Source organism: Melanostigma gelatinosum, assembly GCF_949748355.1.
Source record: "Melanostigma gelatinosum genome assembly, chromosome: 8".
NCBI lineage: Eukaryota > Metazoa > Chordata > Actinopteri > Perciformes > Zoarcidae > Melanostigma > Melanostigma gelatinosum.
Window position 1 is genome coordinate 20,847,113 of NC_136641.1, and position 26,348 is coordinate 20,873,460.

General features: G+C 41.7%; 2 protein-coding genes across 2 annotated transcripts; both read right to left on the bottom strand.

The window, feature by feature from the left end:
- Window positions 1-1,724: 1,724 nt before the first annotated feature.
- slc13a3 (solute carrier family 13 member 3) lies at window positions 1,725-13,088 on the bottom strand (the record flags this gene model as incomplete). Its single annotated transcript, XM_079273346.1, has 13 exons — window positions 1,725-1,907; window positions 1,977-2,114; window positions 6,982-7,143; window positions 7,633-7,745; window positions 8,777-8,874; window positions 9,016-9,120; window positions 9,227-9,319; window positions 9,544-9,669; window positions 9,766-9,945; window positions 10,516-10,573; window positions 11,234-11,412; window positions 12,076-12,341; window positions 12,981-13,088. 13 exons carry the CDS (start codon window positions 13,086-13,088, stop codon window positions 1,725-1,727), a joined length of 1,809 nt encoding a protein of 602 aa, XP_079129472.1.
- Window positions 13,089-21,306: 8,218 nt separating this feature from the next.
- Window positions 21,307-24,988, bottom strand: LOC306781552 (uncharacterized protein). Its single transcript, XM_079274447.1, has 5 exons — window positions 24,895-24,988; window positions 24,665-24,793; window positions 24,323-24,545; window positions 23,284-23,447; window positions 21,307-21,759 (listed from the first exon to the last, which is right to left on the bottom strand). The coding sequence occupies exons 1-5, from the start codon at window positions 24,919-24,921 to the stop codon at window positions 21,706-21,708; spliced, it is 597 nt and encodes a 198-aa protein (XP_079130573.1). The 5' UTR covers window positions 24,922-24,988; the 3' UTR covers window positions 21,307-21,705.
- Between the last annotated feature and the right edge of the window lie 1,360 nt (window positions 24,989-26,348).

Sequence of the window (26,348 nt, forward strand, 5' to 3'; positions counted from 1 at the left end):
GTTATGTCATGTGACGTAGAATAAAGTGCACGAGAGTCTACTGAGGGCCAGATGACCATTGTCTGTGTCCCATGCAAAACTAAAAGTAAACGCTGACATTTTGTCACTTGAGTCATTAAGTCACATGAGTTGTAAGTGTCGTTAATGCACATGATGATGCACGATGAGTCTTTCGCTACTGTAGTTGTGTTGCCTAATACTAACTTCCTGTGAAGACAGAAGTTTACTTTGAAAGGACACATGCATGTTGACATACCTTGATATATAACAGGTACTAGTGCGTCGATCTCTGATGCCAAGGAGCACTGAACAAGCGTCAGTATTTGACGAGTTGGTGTGAGAATGTGTTTGTGAACTATTTGAATTACTGTGTTGTACATCCTGTGTTTGTTCCTGCCTTGAGGGACAATTATTCTAATGTCAGTTATCTATGTGTTTGTGTGCCACTGAAAATACCTTTGGTTTAGCTCTTATATCACAATTATTTCATCTTTTGCCCAACACTGTTTTTGCAATTTCACATTTGCTTCCAGTAAACATTTCAAAGGCGAACTGTTCTCTTCAGTCTTTATTACAAGTGTGTTGAGCTCACTGCATAGCTGTGCACCTCCACTAGTGAAGGCAGAGAAACCTTATTAGAGCCTCCCACCATACTCTCTCACCTCAACACACACACACACACACACACACACACACACACACACACACAGATTTTAAATATACAGTTGGGTACATCCTGTCTTTGTCTGTGGCTTTTGGTTGAGTATTTCAGAGTTTTTGCACAAATTAACCAGCCATGCACAAGTTAAACATTGTTGTTGGTTATGACACCAAACAAATATTGTAAGTAATTTACAACGGTGTGCTCTCTCTGTGTGCACAGAAGTGAAAATGTGTTAAAATAGGTGCTACACCTGCAGCAGTACAGCTATTTGTCATCAAAACCTGAGGATTGAGGGTTACATTTTGTATCAAAACTAAAGCAGAATTCAGCTGTTGCAAATATTCTGAAAGCAAAGTCCTTCTCATAATGAACCTTCATGCTGTCCTCACAGCCAAATGCAACTAAATTAGCAATATTTCATTCATTTTCTTTTATATCATTTACACAATTTATTTGTAACAGCAGTTATATCAATGCAAATCACTCTGAAAGAAAATTCATTATTTGGATTCATTAACGTAGAAAGGTTTTTGAAAATATTGTTTATGTGCTATGGATTTAAACATGTGCCATATAATACATAAACGAGTAACACGATCTCTCAGGGATTCTAACCAAAAGTCAAAATATAACAATATATTTATATCAAATATATGTTTAAAAATAATTATTCACAGAGGTATCTCTCATTCTTCCAGCAGAGGTGAGCATCAATACAAACAGCACACGCTGCAGTCTGACTGGTGTGTCTTTTCAGAGCTCCGGCTGTCGCTGTTGTTGAGGTTAAATGTCTCTTCTGTCCAATTTTAGGAAGGCAGAGAAATATTGTTGCTTGTTTTTATCTCGTTGCACAATTCTTATGTTAAAACTTGGAGTGTGCCAAAACAATAACAGTTCACAGCAGGAATGCTGACAGTGTTTGTGACACTTGAGTGTCACAAACTTATTAAATGCGTCATAACAGGTAACAGCGGAAGCTCCCAGACGTCTACAGACAGACATTTGTCCCCGTTTAGTGTTAACTCTTTGTACGATCGTCGGATACTCTTTGGGTGCGTAATCAGAGCGTAGCATTGAGTGACAGGACAGGTAATAGGTGCACATCAGTAACAAGAGCAGACGTGTTAATGGGGTGTGCCCATTCTGGATATGTGTTCAAGTCAAACATGGCAACGCCCCACGTGTTCATGGCCAGAGAGACAGAGAGGATGCCCAGGATGTTCATCACAACGCCAGTTTTCATCTGAGAAAACAGGAGCAGAAAACATGAAGGTCGGGGATAAAAGGAGCGTTACGTGTGCGAGGATCTTACCATGTCTTTGACCATGAGATGTCCTGATGCAAAGGCGATGGAGTTGGGTGGTGTGGCGACTGGCAGCATGAAGGCATATGAACATCCTATTGTTGCAGGTATCATGAAGTACAGAGGGTTCACGGAGACGTGACTAGCCTGCAGAGACAAAGACAAATCCAGCACGTTTTTAAAGGTAGGATGTTAATCATTTCATTCACACTTTCGCTGGCGCCATTATTGCAAACTTATTTCACATGGGAAAACATTGTTTAAACCCAACAAAGCATTGTATTCAAAACAAGATCTAATGGTGTCCAAAGACACCAAATATGTCGGCCACAGCTGAAGATGAGATGACGCACACAACGTCTTGATTCTTCTATTTGATGTGAAATGGTGAGGCCATAGAGAAACTGCCTTGTGTTTGACGTGAAATAGGACTAGCAGTCTAATGCCACGCTCGTGGCTCTGTAGGTTACAGGAATTACTTTGGTCATTCGACTTTATCCTCTGTGGGCCATGAATGCTTGTACAACATTTAATGGCAATCCATTCAAAAGCTGCTGAGGAATTTCAGACTGTACCTAAAGCCCCATTGCCAGCTTTTATAAAAACACAGTTTAATCTAAATTCACAGCTAAATGAGGGAATTAATGTCCACTTCACTCGAATTCTCACTCACCTTTAGGGCTATGCAGGTAGTTTGGGTTTAATCTGTGTTGCGGTATCTATCTCTGAAATGTTTGACTCCCACACAGTAGAATGGACGGGAATTGTGTTTTGTTCACAGTACTGACCAGATTGAAAATTACATTGAGACCAATTGGTTCTTAGTCTTTCACACCCAACCTGGAAAACAATACAGCCAGTTATATTTGTTATAGTGTACCGGGCCCCAGGTCCGTATTCGGAATTTTTATCGGAATTTTTTCAGTTTTTATCAAGTCTAGTCCTTAAAACAGATAAAGTAATTATTGTAGGTGACTTTAATATTCATGTGGATGTCGAGAACAACAGCCTCAGTACTGCATTTATTTCATTATTAGATTCGATTGGTTTCTGTCAGAATGTACAGAAACCCACTCACTGTTTTAACCACACTCTCGACCTGGTTCTGACTTATGGCATTAACATGGAAGATTTAATAGTCTATCCACAGAACCCTCTTCTATCGGACCATTATCTAATAACCTTTGAATTCTTACTAACGGAGTGTACACCGTTAAGCAAGAGTGACTACACTAGATGTCTATCTGATGGTGCCGTAGCTCAATTTAAAGAAGTGATTCCGTCTGTATTTAACTCAATACCATGCTTCAATATAACAGAGGACTCCTGTGCTAACTTTAGTCCTACCCAAATTGATCATCTTGTCGACAGTGCTACAAGCTCACTGAGAAGGACACTAGACTCTATTGCTCCTTTAAAAAAGAAGTTGGTAAAACAAAGGCGGTTCGCTCCATGGTATAACCCTGAAACCCGCAAATTAAAGCAAACATCGTGAAAACTTGAAAGAACATGGCGTTCCACTAACTTGGAAGAATCTCGGTTACTCTGGCGAGACAGTCTTAAGACATATAAGAAGGCCCTCCGTAATGCCAGAGCAGTTTATTACTCATCATTAATAGAGAAAAATAAGAACAACCCCAGGTTCCTCTTCAGCACTGTAGCCAGGCTGACAGAGAGTCACAGCTCTGTTGTGCCGAGTATCCCTATAGACCTCAGTAGCAATGACTTCATGAACTTCTTTAATGATAAGATTATAATTATTAGAGAGAACATTAATAATCTCCTGCCCTCGACTAGTACCGATCTTTCCACAAATAGAGTAACCTTAGAAACAGCTGTAAACCCTGATATATGTTTAGATGGCTTTACTCCCATCCACCTTGACAAACTGACTTCAACAATTTCTACGTCTAAACCTTCCACATGTCTCTTAGACCCTATACCGACTAGGCTGCTTAAAGAAGTGCTACCATTAATTAGCACGACTTTATTAGATATCATCAACCTGTCTTTAGTAACAGGTCATGTACCACGTTCCTTTAAAGTAGCTGCGATTAAACCTCTTCTTAAGAAGCCCACTCTGGATCCAGAGGTGTTGGCCAACTATAGACCGATCTCTAACCTTCCCTTCCTCTCTTCCTTTCCTTGAGAAAGCAGTTGCAAATCAGTTGTGTGACTTTCTGTGTAACAATAGTTTATTTGAGGATTTTCAGTCAGGATTTAGAACGCATCATAGCACAGAGACAGCTCTGGTAAAAATAACTAATGACCTTCTAATCGCATCAGACAAAGGACTCGTCTCTGTTCTTGTCCTGTTAGACCTTAGTGCTGCGTTCGACACTATAGACCACTACATCCTGTGAGACTGGAACATTATATTGGCATCAAAGGAACCGCACTGAACTGGTTTGGATCCTATTTATCGGATCGATCTCAGTTTGTTTATGTAAATGATGAAGCCTCGATGAAGACCAACGTCAGTTATGGAGTTCCACAAGGATCTGTGCTTGGACCAATCTTGTTCACCTTATATATGCTTCCTTTAGGCAATATTATCAGAAAACACTCTATAACCTTTCATTGTTATGCTGATGATACTCAATTATATATATCGATCAAACCAGACGAAACCAACCAGCTTGCTAAACTGCAAGCGTGTCTTAAGGACATAAAAACCTGGATGACCTGCAACTTCCTGATGTTAAACTCAGACAAAACTGAAGTTATTCTACTCGGCCCAGAACACCTCCGAAATCAGTCATCTAATGATATAGTTTCTCTAGATGGCATTGCGCTGGCATCCAGCAGCACCGTCAAGAATCTTGGAGTTACCTTTGATCAGGATTTGTCTTTCAACTCTCAGATAAAACTTATTTCTAGGACTGCCTTTTTTCACCGACGTAATATTTCAAAAATCAGGCACATCCTATCTCAAAGCGATGCAGAGAAATTAGTTCATGCATTTGTTACCTCTAGACTAGATTATTGCAATTCCTTATTTTCAGGCTGCTCTAATAAGTCTCTTAAATCTCTCCAGCTGATCCAGAATGCTGCAGCTCGTGTACTTGGACTTCCTAGACGAGGAGTCTTTACCTCCCTCCCCAGCACCTACTTCTATTTCGGGTCCATACTTTGGATCGCAATCCTCTCTCACACTCTCCCCATCCTCCCCCCACCTGGAGTTCACTGACCACATGGAAAAGCTGGTCATTACTTGAACCAAACACACTCCTCTCCCCACTCCTCGACGGTTCCACAACCATCCTCTGTCTCCCCTACCTGACAAAGAAAATAATTGATATCTTCTGGGTCCAGGCTACAAGGCTAATGACACCAATGACTCTCTCCAGGAAAAGTCGGGGCCCTGTATGCAGCTAGCCGTTTCAATTCCTGTCCTGCAAGTTTATAGAAAAATAAAGGTGAGGCTGCGAAGAAACAATAGTAAACATGCTAACTTATCAAACTTAACATACATTCCTCGTCAGCCTGTCCAAATAAATTGGGCAAAAAAAGCTTTAACCACATTAAACTTAGCTTTATTAAATGTCAGGTCTCTGTCAGGAAAAACATTTTTAATCAATGATTTTATTGTTAGGCACAAACTGGACATTTTGTTTTTAACTGAAACTTTGTTAAATCAAGATAACAGTGCAGCTGTTCTTATTGAATCAACACCTCCCAACTTCAGTTTCATGAGCGAAACAAGAGCACATAAGAAAGGAGGTGGAGTTGCTGTTTTATTTAATGATTCGCTTCAATGCAAGCAGATGTCCTTTGGTCATTTTAGTTCTTTTGAATATGTGGCTCTGAATTCCACTCAAGCTTCATTCCTAAACATTTACAGATCGCCTAAATACTGTGCAACCTTCTTTGATGAGTTTACTGAACTGCTGTCTGTAATCTGTATTGATTTTGACTGTGTTGTTGTTGTTGTTGGTGATTTTAATATCCATGTTGATAATCCCAGGACAGAGAGTCTATAGAACCATGTGGTGTCCTTGATAACTATGATCTGACTCAGCATGTGACAGGACCCACCCACAACAGGGGGCACACTCTGGACCTAATCATCACCAAAGGTGTAAACATTTCCAAGGTTGCTGTGACTGATGTTGCACTCTCTGATCATTTCTGTGTTTTCTTTGAGAGTGCAATCTCCTTGCACACAAATGTCCAAACCAAGGTTGTGACAAAGCGTTACATCTCTGAAAATACCAGTGAACTATTTATTCCTCCACACCAGCCCTCTCTTGCCTCTCAGTCAATGAGCTTATAGATGGCTTCAATTTTAAAGTTAAAAATATTCTTGATGCCATTGCACCCACTAGAGTGAAGGTTGTCTCGGGTAAGCAAAGATCTCCTTGGAGAAATGCTACGTTGGTCAAAATGGAGAAACGAGAGTGTCGGAAAGCTGAGCGCAGGTGGCGAAAAACTAATCTCCAGGTTCACTGTGACATCTATAAAGAGAGACAAAAAAATATTTCCAATGAAAACTTAAAATATTACAATCTCAACACCTGGGAAAATAAAACCAAACGCATGTGCTGGCTACATATTGCTAGAGGTTAGTAATATGGGTGAACTTTCAAGTAAAGTCCTGGGTGGTCATGGTCGGATAAGTTTTTCATTAATATGATAACTCACTAAGTTATCATATAAATGTCACTAAGCCTCCTATACATCTGTAAACAATTCTCTGAGTGTGTAGTTTGGAGTATAGGCACCGCTGCAAAGTACAAAATCCTCCAGATAATGATTACTGACAACAGCAGTTAATGTCCAACAGGCGGCAAACATAAGAACATCTATTGCAAGAGTTAAACAACTCTACTAAGCCTTCGACTGACATAAAGAACAAGGTCAGAAACAAACCCCGTTCCCTGTCAAGTTTATGAGTTTCCACAGCGTGTCTTGTAACTGAGTCTGCCAGTTCATCTACCTGAATGTCATATTAATCATTAACAGAGAAACTAAAAGAGAGCCTCACCCACAATATGTCTTTGCGTTGTCTTACCAGTTCAGCAATGACGGGTAAAAATATGATAATTGTGGCAGTGTTGCTAGCGAACTCAGTGAAGCAGGCCAGGAAAGCAGTGATCAACATCACAGCTGCAGCAGGAGGGACCGCGGCCAAAGGCTGGAGGTGGCCCCCGATCCATGTGGCGAGCCCAGATTCCTGCCAAATGCCACAAGATTGGGGTCAAAGGTCAAAGTTCAAATCTCAACATAATAAAGTAAAGTGGAGAACAGAACCGAGCAGAGCAGAGCAGCACAGAGGAAACAGGACAGAGGAGACATACATTTAGTAAACAGACTTATGACAAGTAAACTTTTACAGTCTAGAGTCACTAATCCTGCATTCAACAGGAAGGAAACTAAACCATTAAAGGATTAGTTCAACTTTTTGGTATACTTATTTACTTTCTTGACTAGAGTTAGATGTGAATATGGAAATAGTACCAGTATTTATATATAGTATACATATTGACATACATGCAGGTGTACGTTATAGGTGAAGGTTAGAGCGGTCCAGGATAAATTTGAATGGAGAAAGTGAAAACCAGCGCATGCCCCCCTTGAGCAAAGCTTCATGTGGGAATATGTGGAACTATGGGGGGTGTTGTAGGGATGTTCAATTGGAATGCGGTTGTAACAACACGTTTACCTCACAACCTTCAGCCATAGCGAAGCCGCCCCCGAGCAACAGAATGATATTCCAGGGAACAGACTCCTGAGCTTTCTTCCATGATAGGAGAGGTACATAAGGAGTGTTTGATGCTGAGGAAAGATATGGAGGGAAACAAGCCATGAGGAACTTCAATACAATATTTTGATGTTATTGATAATGAAATATGTCCATATATATTTATATGCACATTGTTCATGTATATGACATCACTGGTGTCTGCGGATTCGATATGAGATTCAGTATTTAGTTGGTGAAATCTGCACAAGTTACTTCCTGCACATACTTAATCAATCGCATATTCATGTTTAAAACATTCAACAGAATAAGCATCTTAAATTAAAAGATTAAGCCACTAATCCAGAGTGCTTTATTTTATGTGTTATACATTGCTGACAATTTTGACGTTGTTGTTACTATTTCTGTACTGTATCCCATACAAGTGTTTTTATTCATTTATTTTGGTGAGATAATGAAAAATGTTCCATACTGGCTGAAAATATAGTTGTACTCTTGACCTATTGAGACGAACAAATGAGCCCCATGATTTGCTTATTTATTTTCTTTTTTTTTTCCTCTTGCGTCCAGCAGTTTATTTGACCAGCTGAACATACCACAATCGCACACACACACACACACACACACACACGTGTCTGCAGCGCACACAGAGCGGATGCGTACATACTGTACTCGCACACAACACACAAACGAAAAACCCCAAAGTGTGACAACATAGTTCTGAGAGATTATTGTAATCACAGAAACAGAGCAACTACAGTTTCAGCTTCAGACGGGAAATGTTCTCAGACTCCCTAATCTACATTCTTAACATTCCGTGACATATTTGCAGTATTTGCAACAGTTGCGCTGGAAGATATGTCAACAAATATTTGTTCATCAATATTAACTGCTGACTCGCCACAAGCCGCTAACTGGTTGCTTCAATTTGTTATCTCTTTGATAAATGATATTCTCACTTTGTTCCTTTTTACAGCCCTTATTGTGTGGCACAAATCCAATCAAATTTCTACGATAACTTAAATTACATATATACATATATGCATATAGTACTAGGTTAATTCATCGTTAACAAGGGTGTTGTTTATAGTAAAAGCTCACTGACCTTTAGGGTCAAACCACCAGCTCAGAGAAGGTTTCTGCGACGGGAAGAAGAACAACATGGACACAATGATCACACCTGTGACTGCGTCTGAGACGTACCTGCAGGGCAACGAGGAGGGGATCATTATCATACACAGAAGATCATGAACAAACGCCTCAATACATAGAAACGGATCATTTCCAAACAAGAAATGATGTCATCACAAATAAGATACTTTATTGAAAGTGCACCTTTCTTACCCTTTTTTAAAAAACACAGACCAGCCGGGGATGAATTTGGGATCTCTTGTGAACAGCAGAACTGCAAACAATACAAAAAAGAAAGAGATAGCTCCCTCTGGAAAACTGAAAGGGAAGTTAAAGTCAGTAAAATGGCTCTGTGATAAAGAAAAAAGAATGCACACATTCATCCTGTGTTGCATGGGATTTGAAGCCATACACGAGTCCTCACCATATGGGCCCTAGTTTTCTGTAATCGTCCTCTATAAGAGCCCTTGCTCTGGCCTCGGCCTGAGCTCTCCGGTCGTGTTTCGTGAAGCACAACCTGCATAAAATAAAACAAATACAGTACGTGACACATATTTCAAGGAGGACATTACTGTACTTGATATTTACAAAGATGAACAAACCTTGGTCATTCTGACAATAAACAGTATTTTCTCTCATAGAACCATCGGGACATTTTGCCTGGCTCAAAATGGGATATCAGTCCAAATATTATTTTAAAATTCTTTTATAAAACTAAGCAAACGTCTGACACCCCATTACCGTGCATTCAATCCCCCGTGGAGAAACGCGATCCAAATCCATCCCATAAACAGGAAAATAAGCATGAGCGGGAAAGCGAACGCAAACCAAGTGCCAAAGTTGATGTCTTCGCAGTCTGGAAAGTAGCTGTGAAACAAAGACAGCTTTGTCAAACTGCTGGAAAAGCATTGCTCTGAATGAAGTTTTTACTGTATAAAATGCTGTACAAAATAAAAAAGTTACCTTTTCAGCTGTCCAATCAGGATGAGGTTGGGCGCGGTGCCGGTCAGTGTGGCGGTCCCTCCAATACTCGCTGCATAAGGAATACAGATCAAGAATCCTTTCCACACCTTCAGTTGATACTCCGACTCCGATCGGATCTCCTCAGCCGTACTCTTGTCGCTCTGCTCTGTCCCATCCGTCCTTTTTCAAGTTTTAAGAAACATAATTACTTCAAATGAATTGTGACCAAGCACATGAACTCCCCCAGAGTTTGCAGAAGGTTATTTTCATCAAAAGAGTTCAACATGACTTTAGGAAATATGCATATTTGCTTTCTTGCCGAGAGTAAGATGAGAAGATTGACATTGATATGCCTTTACAATAAATATGGAAATTAAAGCCAGCAGCTGGTTAGCTTAGCTTTGCATAAAGACTGGGAACAGGGGGAAACAGTTAGCCTTGCTCTGACCAAAGCTACCAAAATCCATCTACCTCTAAAGCTCACTAATTAACATGTTATAGCTCGTTTTTTTTAAAATTATTTTGCCCCTGCTTGCAGCTTTGATGCTCAGCCTCCTCGCTGTGGCTTCATATTTACCATACAGCCATGAGAGCACTATTGATCTTCTCACCTAACTCTTGGTAGGAAAACACATATCCATTTTCCCCAAAATGTCAAGCTTCCTTTAAAAAACACCATTCAAACATCATTAGAGTTGGTGGTTTGAGGATGTTTAGGATTGTGTCAAAGGATCTCAGTGTTTTTCTCACCCGTCGTTTGACAGCATTTGGTTTTCGGAGGGCACTGAGAGCTTTACACTCGACCGACCTGAAAGAAAGTGAAACAAAGAGTTTTTGTCCTGCAGTATAAACACCAGTCAAATCTTCAGCTTTAGCTCTGCATGATGTTCTGTACTGTTCATATTTATGAATTTAAGTTCACCCTGCATCATTAATCACTTACCACTTGAATATTGACTAACTTTGTATTCTAGGACTCAGTCTATTGGAAAAACTGTACAAAGTTCACACCTTAAGTTATATATTAAAGAACCGTGAAGACAAGCTTAAAATAATACAACCTTCTTCTTTGCACATTTTAGTAACGTCACCTTTTGGACATCTTTCAACAACAAATTAAACTAGCATTGTCATTTTTATTGCCACCTCGAGGCAGTCGTAAAACTTTTGGTTATTTACACAACCAGCGAATTTTAAATTCAAATATTTACTCTCTTTTAGCTCTGTTTTTGGTCTCCACTAACTCCTGAGCAAAATATTGCACAGTGGGTGAGAGTGAAAACAGGGCCAGAAAACCAAAGAGATCAGCTGAAAGATAAAATGCTCAGTAGTACAGAGGGAAACTCATCACTAATCACAATACCTTTCACATTATGCATAGTAGTTCCAGCCATTGTTAGAGTAGCAACATTGATTAGATCAGCACTAAGTAAACAGTCACATGTCAGGTCAGCGACATACAACGTACTATTTATTATATCGCCCTCGGGGTCCTTTGTGCACTTGCAATTCTCTTTCAGGGTCTCCAGGTCTCCAAACAGACTCTCCAGGATGGCATTAGCGATAGGGAGCATCATGGCTGTGGTGGCGGTGTTGCTGAGCCACATGGACAGGAAGGACGAGGTCAGCATCATTCCCAGTATGAGCCTAGGAAAGTAATTCAATCTCAAATCAGTCATTTAAATCACGATCATGGCTGCTGACTTGGAAGATGTTATTTTTTAAATAAGCAGCACTCTCACATACAGGATAACATTTATATTATTTCGTCATGAAATCCCACAAAAGGTCCATACCAGCAATGTATTTGTCTCTTTCTCAACACTTTGACTTCCCTGCCCTGTCTGTGGTTCCAACACATGAAGACTGAAGACATACATTCATACCTATCTTTTTAAACATCTTTTGATTTCCTAAAACAGCTGGACACAGCACTTTTTACAGCAAGCATTGCTCAAAGAGGGATAAATAGTGTTTTTGCTGAGGACTATTTTCAACTGCGGATTAATACACATTGGGTGCTCTAGTGAGTATTGTCAGCAGCAGGATGGTGCATGTTGGATCGACTCGAAATAAACTACAGAGCCCATATTCATTATAATAAAACATGTTCCTTGGTGCAACTGTGTGGCTCACTGAAGTGTTTTTAATAGTTAGAACAGTTGAGCTCTATGGCACAGAGGAATAAGATAGATCAGGATTTGGCTATACAGGGAGTACTTGCTCATAGAGGAATTCCTTGTTGGTTTTGTACTTTTCATGAGATTTGTTGGAAATGAGAAAAATTATAGAATTTCATTATTTTCTCACCAGCCTGGTTTCACGCCGACGATAGTGAGGACCTTCAGGGCGATTCTGCGATGCAGGCCCCACTCCTCGATGGACGCCGCCATCAGAAGACCGCTGAGGAAAAGAAAATTGGTTTCGAGGAAGTACTGAGGGCAGACTCTTTTGGATGGAAGAATTCCCAGTGTTGGGAAGAGGCAGACTGGAAGCATCGCAGTGACGGCCAGAGGAAGGGCCTCTGTGCACCAAAACATAGCCATCAGCACCACCACATATAGACATTTTCCCTCCTAAAAGATAAGCAACGCATGATTGTTAATGTTCAGCCAAATTCAGAGATGAGAAAAAAAAGAAGGAAGCAAGTTAACAACACAATTGTGTTTCACAAGTGATGGATTACAGTGCAGTGAGTAAAATAAAGTACATGAAGAATAGTGTACAGTTCATTGTGGCATTTCTGCAAATGACTACTTTAACGGCTGGTTTAGCATACAAATAATATTTGACATATTTATTTTTGTATTGCTACAACTGAGAAACTCTATTTAAGTATTTCCATTGTAAGCCACTTCATTCTACTCCACTACCTTTCAGAGGGAACTGTTTTTACTCCACTACATCTTTTTAACACGCATTAAAAAAACACATGATATGCTTCTTATGTTAAGGCTATGATATGATGCTGTACTAATTTGGTACACAAAGTAGAAAACACTTTGAAAGGATTCGATCTGCATAAAGGATATTTTTCATGCTTTAAGTAGAATCTGCTGATACTACTTCTGTACTTTTACCTAAGTATAGGCTACTTCTTAGACTGTGGTATTGCAGAGGGTCTGAGTACGTCTTCCACCACTGAGCCTGTAATTAATTGAATTAATTTTCCATGACGAAAAGACACTCACGTGAACTAGCGTAAAACCACTCACCTTCTCCGGGAGAGTGAAAAGGAGCGGCAGAAACAGGAGAGGAACGAGCAGGAGAATCAGCTGTTTGTGGATGGACCACAGCTTCTTGGACACAACTGATATTTTCATCTCAGTGAAGTGTTGCTCCGTTTGGAGGAGAAGGAGCAGCAGACTGGCCGAGAGGAGTCAGGACGCACTTTGAAGCCTCTGTCCCACTTCGCGGAAGATTAACTACGCCTACTTGGCATGTGCGTCGCAAGTGTGTAGTCACTACACACAACAAAAAAAAAATACGGGGAGACACATTTAAAACTTCATATTTCAAACTAAAACAAGCAAATATTTAAATGTGGATCTGGTTCTAACACAAACAGGCAATCGTGAGATATGTCTAGGTGCAAGATGCTTTTTTCCCCAATGAGTAGAGAAAGTAGTAATAGAATAAAAGTAATAAAAAGTAGTAAATGTATATGTGTATATATATATATAATATATATATGTATACCACTCTGATTCAAGGGCATATACCACTAATATAAACTTTCAAGCGGCACCTACCTTCAGGAAACGGTGTGCCGTTGGAAAAGTATACACCCATGGCATACCACTCAGGGATAGGTACCTACCACTGAATAACAGTAGCTGTTGTTCAGGGGTATAGGTACTACCTATAGTGGATTTTGTGATGTTGTGACAACCTGTCTGGCTGCTTTCCTTGCAGGTGTGGAGGGGGGTGTGGCAGAGGATCGTCAGGCACACCTTTAACAACACTGACCCTGTGTGCACCCTTTACCCACATGTCACTGTTAGTTTATGTTTGTCTTTTATGTTACTTTAAACCTAATAAATAATTGTTAAACTGCTTCATTGAATGCATCTTCCTTTTTTATCATGGCCGTTCGGCCCGGTTTGTGACGATGTAATACAAATGTCCCTTTATTATTTGTCTTGAGAACATATGTATTAAACTGCAACAATTACGTATTGAATGTCTATTGTGATTTTATTATTTGTTGGAAATTAAATGCAAAACTATTGGGTTGTATCACCCTTTGTAAATGTTACAGGTCCCAGCTTTAAAGAGCCTGGTAACAGATGTATGCCTGAGAAAACAGGAAATAATGAGACAGGCAAACGTCTTGCTTCTTGATTCAGTGTCTTCTCAAGCTATTCTATTTCGATCCGTGTACGTTTTAGTCATCTGTTTTACCGTGACTTCGGAAAAAACTAAATACGGAAATACCATGGTCTATTCTCGTTTTTCGTTTCAAACCAAGAACGGGGAAATGGGAGGTCGTATTTCCGTTTTTGGTTCTGAATTCAAAAACGGAAAAAACCAAGAACCAAAGTCAAATTAGGTCCGTGTACGTATTTCCGTATTTTGGGTTTTCCGAATTAATGGTAAAACATATGACTAAAACGTACACGGACCTATTTCACACTTCTTTAAGTGAAAAACAATCTCTTGTATATGTTTCTCCATTTCTTCATGACAAAACACAGGAAAAGTACATTAAATTGTCGTAAACAAAAAAACAAAAGTTACACCACTATTATTACATTAACAAATGACATTACTAGTTTGACCAACATATCTGTTGTCTCTTGATAAAACCCTTCCTACTGCACTTTAGCAATGTGCCCTCAGCCACTGTGGCGTATGTGAGGAAGACACCATTCCAAATGGCGCTGCTTCATGGTAACATTCTGGCATATATCGTACAATCACCGTAAGTTCAGGATTTGTTTCTTTGGTAAAGTCCTGGAACAACAGGAGGATTACGAGCTTTAATCAAAGGCATCAATTTCATGAGGCAAAGCATGAGAAAAGAAAGATGACTGCTGGTGATGAGGGGTTTTAAAGGTGTACAAAAAGCTACTGTGTCTGACAGTCTGCTCCATGCAGTCCAGGTTCTGGTTCTACCATGCCTCCCGTCCCTCCAGAGGGCCCAGCAATACACCACCTAAGCCTGGTCTTGATCTGTTTGAGGTGGGGTGTTCACTGGGCTGGACAGCCCCCTGGCTTTATCCCACAGCACCTAGCATCTAGCAAGCCCCACTGTGCTCTGCTCCTCCACCAAAGAGCCTCAGGGAAGTCGGCGGGGTCTGCTGGCGGTCTTGTGGAGCATCTCTTGAGAGAGCTCCAGCAAGCTCACAGCGGGGTTTGTCAGCCTGACTTACTGGCTGGCTAGCTATCCACCCCCGCAGGTGCTAGCTTCCCAAAAATGCTGGTGCAAATTAGTAGTGTTTAATGAGCCAGTTAGCATCATAGCTATGGGTAACTTTAACTTTAAAAGCAGTCAGGAGCCAATCAGAGGCAGAGTAGGGGTGGGTCTTCCAGGAAGGCAATGCATGCCGGTTAGATATGTGGCCAACTTGATCACGACTTGGTCTGAGGTCATGCACACGCGGGCAACGATAACCTCACAAGATCGAAGCAGCTGCAGAGATGTGCTGATATCTGTACAATTGTGTATATGTTACTGTTAATAACAAATACACATATGGCACAGCTCAAATTGAAAAAGTTTTCAGGTTCGCCTGAAAAAAAGCACTTGTGTCTAAAATATTATTTGAAATAAAGCCTAAAAATTTCAATGACATAGCCACAGTCATAGCACAACAGGTTTTACAGTCTCTCAAACTGATTTGACTTCGATTGAGTGAAGAAGGCCAGCATAAACCAAGCAAAGGCATGCTAAATTATCATTTTTGGAAGCATTTGGTTGCATTGCTGTATTCAAATTTATATAGTATATCACAAAATATTAACTATATATTCACTTTTCTTATCACTAAGAGTGTTCAATAATCCCAATAAAGCAGTTTGACAGCATTTGGAATAATTTTGAGCAGTTATGATGTGTCATATCTGTCAATCATAAAAATATGTGAATCATAATTTGTGTCTGTGTGACTGTAAAATGGACTGTGAAATGGGCTGTGCCTGCTTGATTTTCACAAAAAACAAATTTTTCGATGTGGGATAGTCCAACGGGAGCCATGCGGGGCTGTTTGACAATCTCCTAGTCTGTTTACTGACAAAAAATCGGAAAATGCTGGGCGAACCCCCTCCCAAAATAGATTGGTCCAGCTCACAGTTTAGTCTGCCATTTCCTCATTCAGTGTGCCTAATAGGCACTGCCTATTGATACCACTCACAGACACACAGCACAACATGGCGGACACAGCCGCGCCAAAATCCGCTGGAAAAGATCCGTTTTTCGTCCATAAAATCATCAAAACATAGGTTTTTTTACCCAATATTTTTTGTCGTGACCTGTGGCTGATATTGGCATGTATCCCCATAACTTTTGAACGGTTTAAAAGAGTAATTTCGAAAACAATACGCGAAGCAGGGTCGAAGCACGGTCCTCTGGATGTGCTCATTCACCAAAATGGCTCCGTACTTTCTCATCAGAGACCAAAACAAAGAGTATAGTACTGCAGTTTTTTGCCCAGAAAAACGTGGTTTTGTGGTAAAACTTGTTGTATTCTTCTAGATATGATCTGAGTTCATGTATAATTGTGTTTTGCAGTGTGTAAAATGGCTCCCGTGGTTGTTTCGCCCAGAATGTCTTTGTTACTGTTGAAGAAAATCATCATATAACTGTGAATTGAACTCGAATTGAACTGAACACAAGTTACATATGTTATGTGGGAGTTCACAGGTAGGACCCAAACGCAAGACCACAGGAGACAGAAGTTACTATTAACAGGTTTTATTCAGAATGTGTGAAGGTGTGGAGCCCGTGGTCCGACACCCGAGTGGCAGATCGACGGTGTGAGGCCCGTGGCTCGACACCGGAGGGCTGGCAGCTTGACGGCGAGAGTAGTCCGTGTCATACAAGGAGGGCAGAGCGGTGTGGCCATGGGAGGCGTCTGGAGGCAGAGGACAAACAGAGAGCACATGGCACACAATAACAAACGGGGGAATGACAGAACACATGAGGAGAGGAGATCAGGGGAAACAGAGGTAACACCGAACAGGTCAGACAGGGATCCTGGATCCTGACAGTACCCCCCCTTAAGGTACGGATTCCAGACGTACAACCAGACACAAAAAAGGGCGGCCGGAGGGGGTCCGGAGGAGGGATGGCCCCACAGCTAGAAGGCCGGCCAGGGTGGGCGGAGGGGGTCCGGAGGAGGGGTGACTGGTTCTGACCGGCCACGGGGCTGCAGAAGAGCCTCGGCCACAGGTGCTCCGGCGGACGGCCGGGCGGGCGGAAGGGCTCCGGACACGGGTGCTCCGGCGGCCGGGCGGGCTGGCGGAAGGGCTCCGGAGAATAGGCTGCTGGTGCAGCAGTGGCAGGTACTGGAGGTCTCTGCTGCCGTGCGACGGCAGCGGGCACGGGAGGTCGCTGCTGCTCAGAGACGGCAGAGGGCACTGCGGCGGCAGGAACTGGAGCTGGCGCTGCGGCGGCAGGAACTGGAGCTGGCGCTGCGGCGGCAGACACTGGAGTGGGCTGCGGCGCTGCGGCGGCAGGAACTGGAGCGGGCTGCGGCGCTGCGGCGGCAGGAACTGCAGCAGGCTGCGGCGGCAGGAACTGGAGCGGGCTGCGGCGCTGAGGCGGCAGGAACTGGAGCGGTCTGCGGCGTAGAGGCGGCAGGAACTGGAACTGGAGCGGGCTGCGGCGTAGAGGCGGCAGGAACTGGAGCTGGCCCTGCGGCGGCAGGAACTGGAGCTGGCGCTGCGGCGCTGAGTTGGCAGGAACTGGAGCAGGCTGCGGCGTAGAGGCGGCAGCGGCCGGGACTGGGAGCGGCTCTGGCTCCGAGACCGCGAGGTCCGGGGATAGCTGCGGCTCCGAGACGACAGCCGGGACTGGAGGTCGCTGCTGCTCCGGGACGGCAGCGGCGGGACCTGGAGGTCGCTGCTGCTCCGGGACGGCAGTGGCGGGACCTGGAGGTCGCTGCTGCTCCGGGACGGCAGCGGCGGGACCTGGAGGTAGCTGCTGCTCTGGGACGGCAGCGGCGGGAACTGGAGGTCGCTGCTGCTCTGGGACGGCAGCGGCGGGAACAGGAGGTCGCTGCTGCTCTGGGATGGCAGCGGCCGGGACTGGAGATCGCTGCTGCTCTGGGACGGCAGCGGCCGGGACTGGAGGTCGCTGCTGCTCTGGGACGGCAGCTGCGGGAACTGGAGGTCGCTGCTGCTCTGGGACGGCAGCGGCCGGGACGGGAGGTCGCCGCGGTACGGAGACGGCGGCGGCCGGGACTGGGGAAAGCTGTGCCGCAGAGGCGGTAGGAACCAGAGCTGGCTGCGGCGAAGAGGTGGCAGGAACAGGAGCTGGCTGCAATGCCGTCCGAATACGGTGAGCCGGAGTCGGCCGGGCCACCGAGTGTTCCGCTACACTTGCTTGGCTCCCTCTCCGGCTGAGAAGGTGCTTAGCCATATAATCCGAGTCCCCCAGAGGGTCAAAAACTCTCATCAGAGCCGCCGCAAAGTCCACATAACCCACAGTATTAGGCCGATCAAAACTTAATGTTCTCGCAGCCCAGTCCAAAGCCCTTCCCCGCAGTAATCCAACCACGTAGGCGACCTTGGACCCGTCCGAGGCAAACGTCTGAGGCCGACGGTCAAACACTCGTCGGAGATTACATTTCCTGTAAACATGGCTTGTACCATAAATATATATATATCTATAAGTACACCAGACGTCATCCCTCTGACAGACCTTGACGTTCCAAAGAACCTCACTTTCACTGACTGCTTTGAGTCACAAGGCACCCGGCACAACGCATGTTGTTCTTCTAAAAAGCCGATCCTGCACATCAGACTTGTTTGTCTGACTGTTTTCCTCCCGTAGAACTACGAAAGTGACATTTCTGTGTAATACTTGTGTTTATTATTACAGCTTGCTGTCTGAGAAACATGATCTCATAAAACAGCCTGTGCTTTCTTTTATTATTTTACTTGATAAAGGAATCAGTTGAACTGACAGTTGATTCTGAATGAATATAATAGGAATATAAATACTTAGATGATAGAATTTTTACAAATTGTTAAAATTGTTGTGCATTATGAGCAAAACAGCTGATGTTTTAACCTCATCGATTATGTCATCATATGTTGTGTATATGTAAACCATTTTTGCCATTTCGATAAATTGTAAACACTTTAGTGGCCATGGGAATGGCCAGAGGGGGGAGTTGTTGGCAATTGGCAATTTATCATGTTCTGTTAGATATAACTTCTATCGCAGACGAGGACATCCGAACTCATCCAATGTAACAACTACCAGGACTCCAACCTTGAGAGCCGTAAGAGCCCAGACGGTGGCTCAGCCGTCCTGGAGGAGAGCCAGAAGCCATGAATCAAGATGAGTGCGATGCAACCACACATATTCCAACCCATGTTAGACCAGGACCTATGCCAGCATTGCCATTTAAGTTCAAAACCAGCCTATCCGGTGTTCAGACAGTTGCACGTTAATACACGTAGAAAGAGACGACTTCACACCATGTGGAAAAGGGAAACTAGCACACAGCTGAGGCTGATGACAGAATGAGCCGAATGTGGAATCCAAATCATGTTTATGATGCACATGTGAAATAAAAACATTGGCACTTCCTACATGAGAAGTTCAAGTGGACTCTTGAATGGATCTCAAAAGAAACACGACTATTGAGATCAGTATCCTGAATATCAAGTGTGGAACGCATGTGCAGAAATTATGATTTACACATCGCAAAATAAGCCTCCCACTAATCATAAAGCAGATCAATTGGAAAAGTATGAATGTTTTGCCAGTGGTGGATTTGCGTCAGACAAAAGAAGGGTTGACGTAGGCAATACTACTGTGTACTGTAAAGTAACCCGAGTGTCCTGGTTCCTCAGGCTAACATTACTCCTTCGTTCATTAGGAGACCAGTATGATATGAAAACCGAATACCACGAGACCAAAGTTGTGAAAACACAACTATGACCATTCCCACTCTTCATTTGTTAAGCAAACAAACATCAGACATATCCGACATGTATGGAATGTGTTGTGAAATGCTCTACTGAATATACTGTTGAAATGGAGAAGAATTCGGGGTTTGAGGCAAGAGCTGAGTCCAGATGTGTCCTGATCCTTGATTCAACAGACTGGTTTGATTGGTGGAACGTAGCAAAAGGAGGCGTACATTTTGACTATAAGAGTGATCTGTGAAGAGCAGTACATTGGGAGTAGTTTTCAATATGCTGAACTTGTTGATGTTGGCTTGTTCTTATTAAAACACGACCCGCTGGTTGGCAACTCCAGTTGACCCTCTGTCCTCGTCACTTTGCCACGACATAATACAGGTATTTTATTTTTATTTTTTTTTATTCGTATTGCAAAAGTGAATTGTACACAAGTACACCACCCCCCTACCCCCCTCTAGCCCCCTTTAAAGGGGGCTCTCGTGTACAAGAGGTTGCTGGAAGCTGTCCGACTTGACTGCAGCTTTTTGTCTCCGACCTGTCGCTGCTACCGCCTGACCTCGTCCACTTACCAGGCAAGGCGCAGTTCATCTCGAACGAGACAATGAACGATGTATTCAAGTGAAAGGTTTCATATTATCTGTCACTTTTCAAGGAATAATTGTGCACTTTTAACAGTTGTTTTTTATTTAATTAATAAATTGATACATTGATACATAGAATAAATCTTGATGATGATGTTGATTTTAGATTTTGCTGACTGGTGGTGGTGTCATCTGAGGATGGGCCAGTAGGTGGTGATCTGTGCACACTTTTCTCCACTATGTACCTGCTGAGCTACACTCAGTGTGATGCCTCTGTTATGATTTCAAATCAACATTTTCAAAAAGCAGTGATCCAGTTCATGCCTTCCCTGTATTAGTTTGACTTTGTAAACCAGGAGGAGAACTCAGCGGTATGCTCTCTCCCTCACTGTGATGATTAGTGGGTTTTACTGCAGGTGTCTGGAGGATAATAGCTGCTGGATTTCTTTACATGCCCATACAGAGGGAAGTCAATACAGACCGAAGCCCATGAATACAGATTTTCAACATGCAGCACTTTCACCTCACTTCTTAAACAAGAACTGCACTCAGCTCAAGAGGGCTGAGAGCGATTTAAAAGAGAGGCTGAAACTGATCATCGGGAGACTTTTTAAAGATAACGTATCAGCAATTTACTGTACATCTGATAAAGCCTTGTTGAAATTATTGGTGTTTGTGGTGCCACTTCAGAGTGAAATTCTCTTTGAGCATTTGATTCTCGACAGGAACTAAAAGCACAAAATGAGGTGAGTGAAAACCACACGCTGGGTGATACAGTTGCTGAGTTTATTATTCAAAATGAAATGTATTATTTTACATTTATAAACAGAACAATTAAAAACATGAATTACAAGCTGACTGTTATCCTATCAGAAGTTTGTTTAAATCCCTGTGCAACGTAATCAGGTAAATTCAATGTTACAAGATCTGCTATCACAATATGGGCCATCATCTGCTCTTTACACCTGTAGCGGTGTGTGCGTGGTGGTTTTTCTTCCTCCTCTCATGTCTGTTTCTGTTTAGTTATGAAAAACCTTTCCGGTTCAGTTGACCACTTTTGTGCCATTAAAAAAGGCAACATGTGGTTTGGTTTAGTTCAGCACAGTGACATATTTTTACAAACTTAACTGGGAAAAACAAATATATGAATATCTCTGAAAACAAAGTACAGTAGAATAAATAAGAATTGCAAGAATAAAATCACTTGCAATTGCTGACTTAGATAATTTGTGGCTCTATATCATTTCACAGGTCAGCTTCACCACTTATGCTGGCGTCGTCTTGAGGACCTCCTACGGACAGCTTGAATAACCTGCACGACCGGGAAAAAAAGCGACAAAACAGCACAAGACAAATTAAGTCAGTGAATTGTTTAACTGGAAAGAAGTGCACCCACCCACTATGTTTGTTTGAAAAATCCCTTAAGGTGAAAGTGAGCTGCTGTTAGAGGAAATGGGGCCTCAGAGGAGGAGTCAGCTCGCCTACAATCTGTCCACAAAAACAACCAAACATGTAAAGGTCAAGATCAAGTAAAAGGTGTAAAAAATCTCACAGATACAAACAGCTTTACTCCTCTACAGGATATGGGCTTTCCAAACCACAGAAAGAAAATACAAAAACTAAACTGCCATCAATGCTGCATGATTTTCTGTGTCAAGTGGAATCATACAAAGTGTTACAATAACACATCTGATCATCTGCAATTCCTTTTAAAAACGATCCTCCCTGTCCACTTTAATACACCAATACATTCTAATGCAATCCCATGCAGCAGCTCAGCCATACATTCTACCTCTACACAAATAATTATGCTGAGTTTGTGTTGACAGAGAGGTATTCATTTAGCAATATGTTTACTATCAAGGTCGTAGTCAGTGCTTGTCTTGTACTGGACTACATTGTATTGAAATGTGTTTCTAATATTCCTCTCCCTCTATGTTTGTAAAGGGGGTCGGCATATATATAATATATCAATAATATATAATTCTGATATTATTATAGATCTCAATAATAAACATATCGTTGAATTAATACCACTCTGACAGTGCCAACAAAAACAAAACAGTATTAACTTTGTAATGGCAGAATTTATGGCTGAACTATTGTGTTAAATTGTATTACATTTTACAGGAGTATCTAATAAAGTGTCCACTTAGAGTCAAATACAACAGATCAACAAGTCCTCCAAATAGAATATTAGGTGAGGTTCAGGCACAATTACAACTTGGCCAAGAGTAATTTACTTCTCATTGAAATGATAGATGAATCTTGCTTATAGGGATATAAACCTTCCTCTTGTGGTGTTCCTCAAGGATCCATTTTAGGCCCCATTTAACTGAAATCATATACTTCCACAGAAGGCTGTGCTAAAAAAAACACTGTTCTACAGCTGTAATTCCCCTTCAAAACCAGGTGATGTGCAGAGGGTTATAAGAGTCACATTGTGAATCACAAAAATATGTTCTTGCTAACAAAAGCATCTTGACACAGATGTCTTCATTTTTCAAATCCATAACCATGCACGACATCTCTGTTACTTTTCATTCTGCTTTAAATTGGATGGGTTTTCAGTAGTTTGGGTTGTAACATTTGTTACAGGAACACTCAACACAATATGTCTTTAAAGCACTGCATTGATTGGTACAGTACCGCCCCCATTCCACCTCCAGACCCCTTACATGTTTTGACCAATTCCTCCTCTTCATTACACATTCTTGGTCATTTACATTTTCTTTATCTACAACACACTTAGTTCATGTGTTTTATGAATAAATGATTGCTTCATAACCTGTAACAAATCCAAACAAATGCGTGAAGATAAATAGAGTATATTTACCAAAATGCTGATTAGAGATAACACGATTTTGGTGAGGCCCACTGCCGTGTAGCCTACAATACTCCACATGACTGGCATGTCTTCCTCTTGTTTGGGGCAGGGCAGGCCGGGCTGAGTCGTGTTCAACCCAGTAGTCATTATCGTGTCGGTCTGGGTCACACACTCTGTATTTAGACAAAGAAATCAGTCTATAAAATAGATATTTCAGTGCAGACAGGTAGACATCTATCACAGCAATAAGTCTTGTTTGATACCTAGATCGCGTCAAAGATTCAACATTATTTCTTTAAAAAATGCAATTGACAATTTCACAACATTTCTGCACAGACATGTTTTTATCTGAAATAGGACTTTTTTTTATCAGATGTAATATTTGTCTGTTGGTTTGCATTTTGTTTTACCGAATGGTAAAATACATGTGGAGGAAAATGCATAATTGTCAGAGTGGAAAGGAAAATATTGAGTGGGTTTGAGAAGATAGATAAACTTAAAAGGGTGTTTCCTGCTGTTTGATGTGGCTCAGGACGTTCTGTGACTGTTTGCAGACGCAGAGGTTGAAGCAGACAAGTTTGGGTCATAAAAGTGAATTCATTTAAAAGATAATTAATTAATACACGATATTGATGAAGTTCTAAATTTTTGGTGCATCTTCAAAAGTTGTAACCAAATACATCCAACACACATTTCTGAGCATTAGTATGTCTTTAACCCTCTACCCCCATCAATATTTTAAATATGACTATGCATATGGGATATGGTTTAACAAAGTTTAATTCCGATGTTGAAACTGTGATACTAACAACAATTGCTTTGTAGACTTTAAATACTTTTGCAACTTGCATATCCTGCAACTTTCATTGTCAAATATGAAATATCATAATAACAATGAAACATTACATCTGCCATAAACATATTGTCATTACATAAGAAATCCCAAATTTAGAGATCAGATATCACAACTGTTGTCAACATATCATCCAGATATGTGTGTATCTCAGTTCAGATGCTTTAATAGAGTCATATATAAATCAAAGCTTACCGTGGACCGTTAGGTGGACTTCATGAATCTGATTTTGTTGCCCTACTTTCGCACTAATTTCACATTCGTAGGTGCTCGAGTCTTCAGGCGTCACACTGGGGATCACAAGACTGTGTTTCTCTCCAAACCTGGGGTTGGGTGAACGAATGGTGTTGTACATCCTAGTCTTGTTATCTTTACCCCTCCTGATGATGCCAACTTTTGTTCTGTTGAGCTTGTTGAGCTGTAACCAAAACGTCATCAGTTCACATCAGATTAAATGAAAGTCAATGACACACAAACTATCAATCTGGAATGAATCGCAGCTTAAATCTAGCAACATTTATGAATTGATTCACTGACCTTGTACCATGCCACGGAGAGGAAATCCATGCTGTCGGTGTCGATACCTGGACACATCAGTGGAACATCTTCAGAGCAGTTTGCCTTCATTTCTGTCTGAGTCTGGGTTGCGTAATGCAGCAACAGCAGCTGAGATAATCAACCCGCAAATATATTCTGTTAGTGTACAACAGCATCAATAAACTGAATGATTTGTGTCTGTAATTGTATAAAAGTCAGATTTAACTCACCTTAACGAACAATACCTTCTGGGACATGGTTTCCACTTCATCTGTCACTTGAGTGAGCTGTAACAACTTGTGTTTCTTTTTCACTTCTCTTGAACTGGAGTTACATATTTCCTGTAAAAGGGCCGCATTTGAGCTGAGGGTGCCTGACAGAATGTGCCATCAAGTGGTGCTTTAGAGAGGTGCGTCATCACTCATGTTCATACATTTGTTGATTTTTATAGGACACAAGATTGGAGTTTTGGGTCACTTCCTCAACACCCACAGTTCAGTTTAGTTCACATCTTCGTTGCGCCACAAGAGGATTTTTTTTCCAGGAAGGCAATTTAACGCGTAATCTGAAGGGGGGCTCCACCAGTTTTACACAGGAAGTTCAGTGTACTTGCCTCACATCAGCTCATCAGCTCGCAGTATCTATTGTTGTTTTAACCGCAGTGGTAGTTATGCTTCCCGGCCAACATTTGTTTATATCTCTAGTGGTTCATTATCTTTTGTGCTTTGTGTGACTAACCTGTGTCTCTTCTGTCCAAGGATTATCACTCGCCTGCCTGCCTGCCCTTTCAGTCTGCTGCCACTGGATTTGCATGTCCTGCCAGCTTCTCACACAGATCCTCTTCTACTGTTTGTGTCCTTTGTGTCCCTTCTGTGTTCCTGCTAAATCATTGGATCGCTCCTTCACACAATATGAAAATCTTGGAGGTTGCTGACCTCCAGTGGTTTAATGGTTGAGTTACGTTTTAAAAATAACTGGTTTGTACAACTTGTGTTTATAGTTATAAGTTACAAGGTAAAAAGGTTGGTCGATATAGAGGCGCCCTAGACACTTACATATGGATATAATGGCAAATATTTTCAGACAGTCTCTCCTGGAAGAAATCTTTTGCTTGGTTGTTCACATCAAAAGGGAGAGAATATCTTACCTTGCTGCAGTGATGTAGAAGTGTACTCCAGGGTGTACACTCTGACATCACGGTTGGATGTGGTTACAGGTGCAATAAAGTGTAGCAGACACTTTCAAACCAGAGAATGTCGTAAACAAACTAAATGTAAGGCAACAGGAGACAGCAGACATGTGTAATACTATTCAATTCTATTTATTTTGTGTTGCCCAAAATCACAAATTTGCCTCAGAGGGCTTTACAATCCGTAAACATACGACACCCTCACATCGGTACAGGAAAACCACCCAAAAAAACCTTTAATGGGAGGAAAAATAAGGAAGAAACCTGATTGGGAGAGCAACAGAGGAGGGAACAACATAACAGAGTTACAACACATTTTATGCATATGATATAAATTATTCAAATAATGAGAGTAATGAGCAGAATAATGATGGAAATATTGCGACAACTAAAACTAACAGCAGCAGTAGCTAGAGTAGAATAATAATGATAATAAAAGCAGTAATGGTATCGGTAATTGTAATAGTAATGTGACTAATAATAATGATAATGACG

What these genes read in the sequence shown, in the direction of transcription:
- LOC306781552 (XM_079274447.1), bottom strand. Translation starts at nt 24,921, where the DNA reads ATGTCCCAGAAGGTATTGTTCGTTAAG. An exon ending in TCTCCGTGGCATGGTACAAG is followed by an intron (nt 24,546 to 24,664) that starts GTCAGTGAATCA and finishes TTTTGGTTACAG; the next exon opens with CTCAACAAGCTCAACAGAAC. An exon ending in AGTCCACCTAACGGTCCACG is followed by an intron (nt 23,448 to 24,322) that starts GTAAGCTTTGAT and finishes GTCTAAATACAG; the next exon opens with AGTGTGTGACCCAGACCGAC.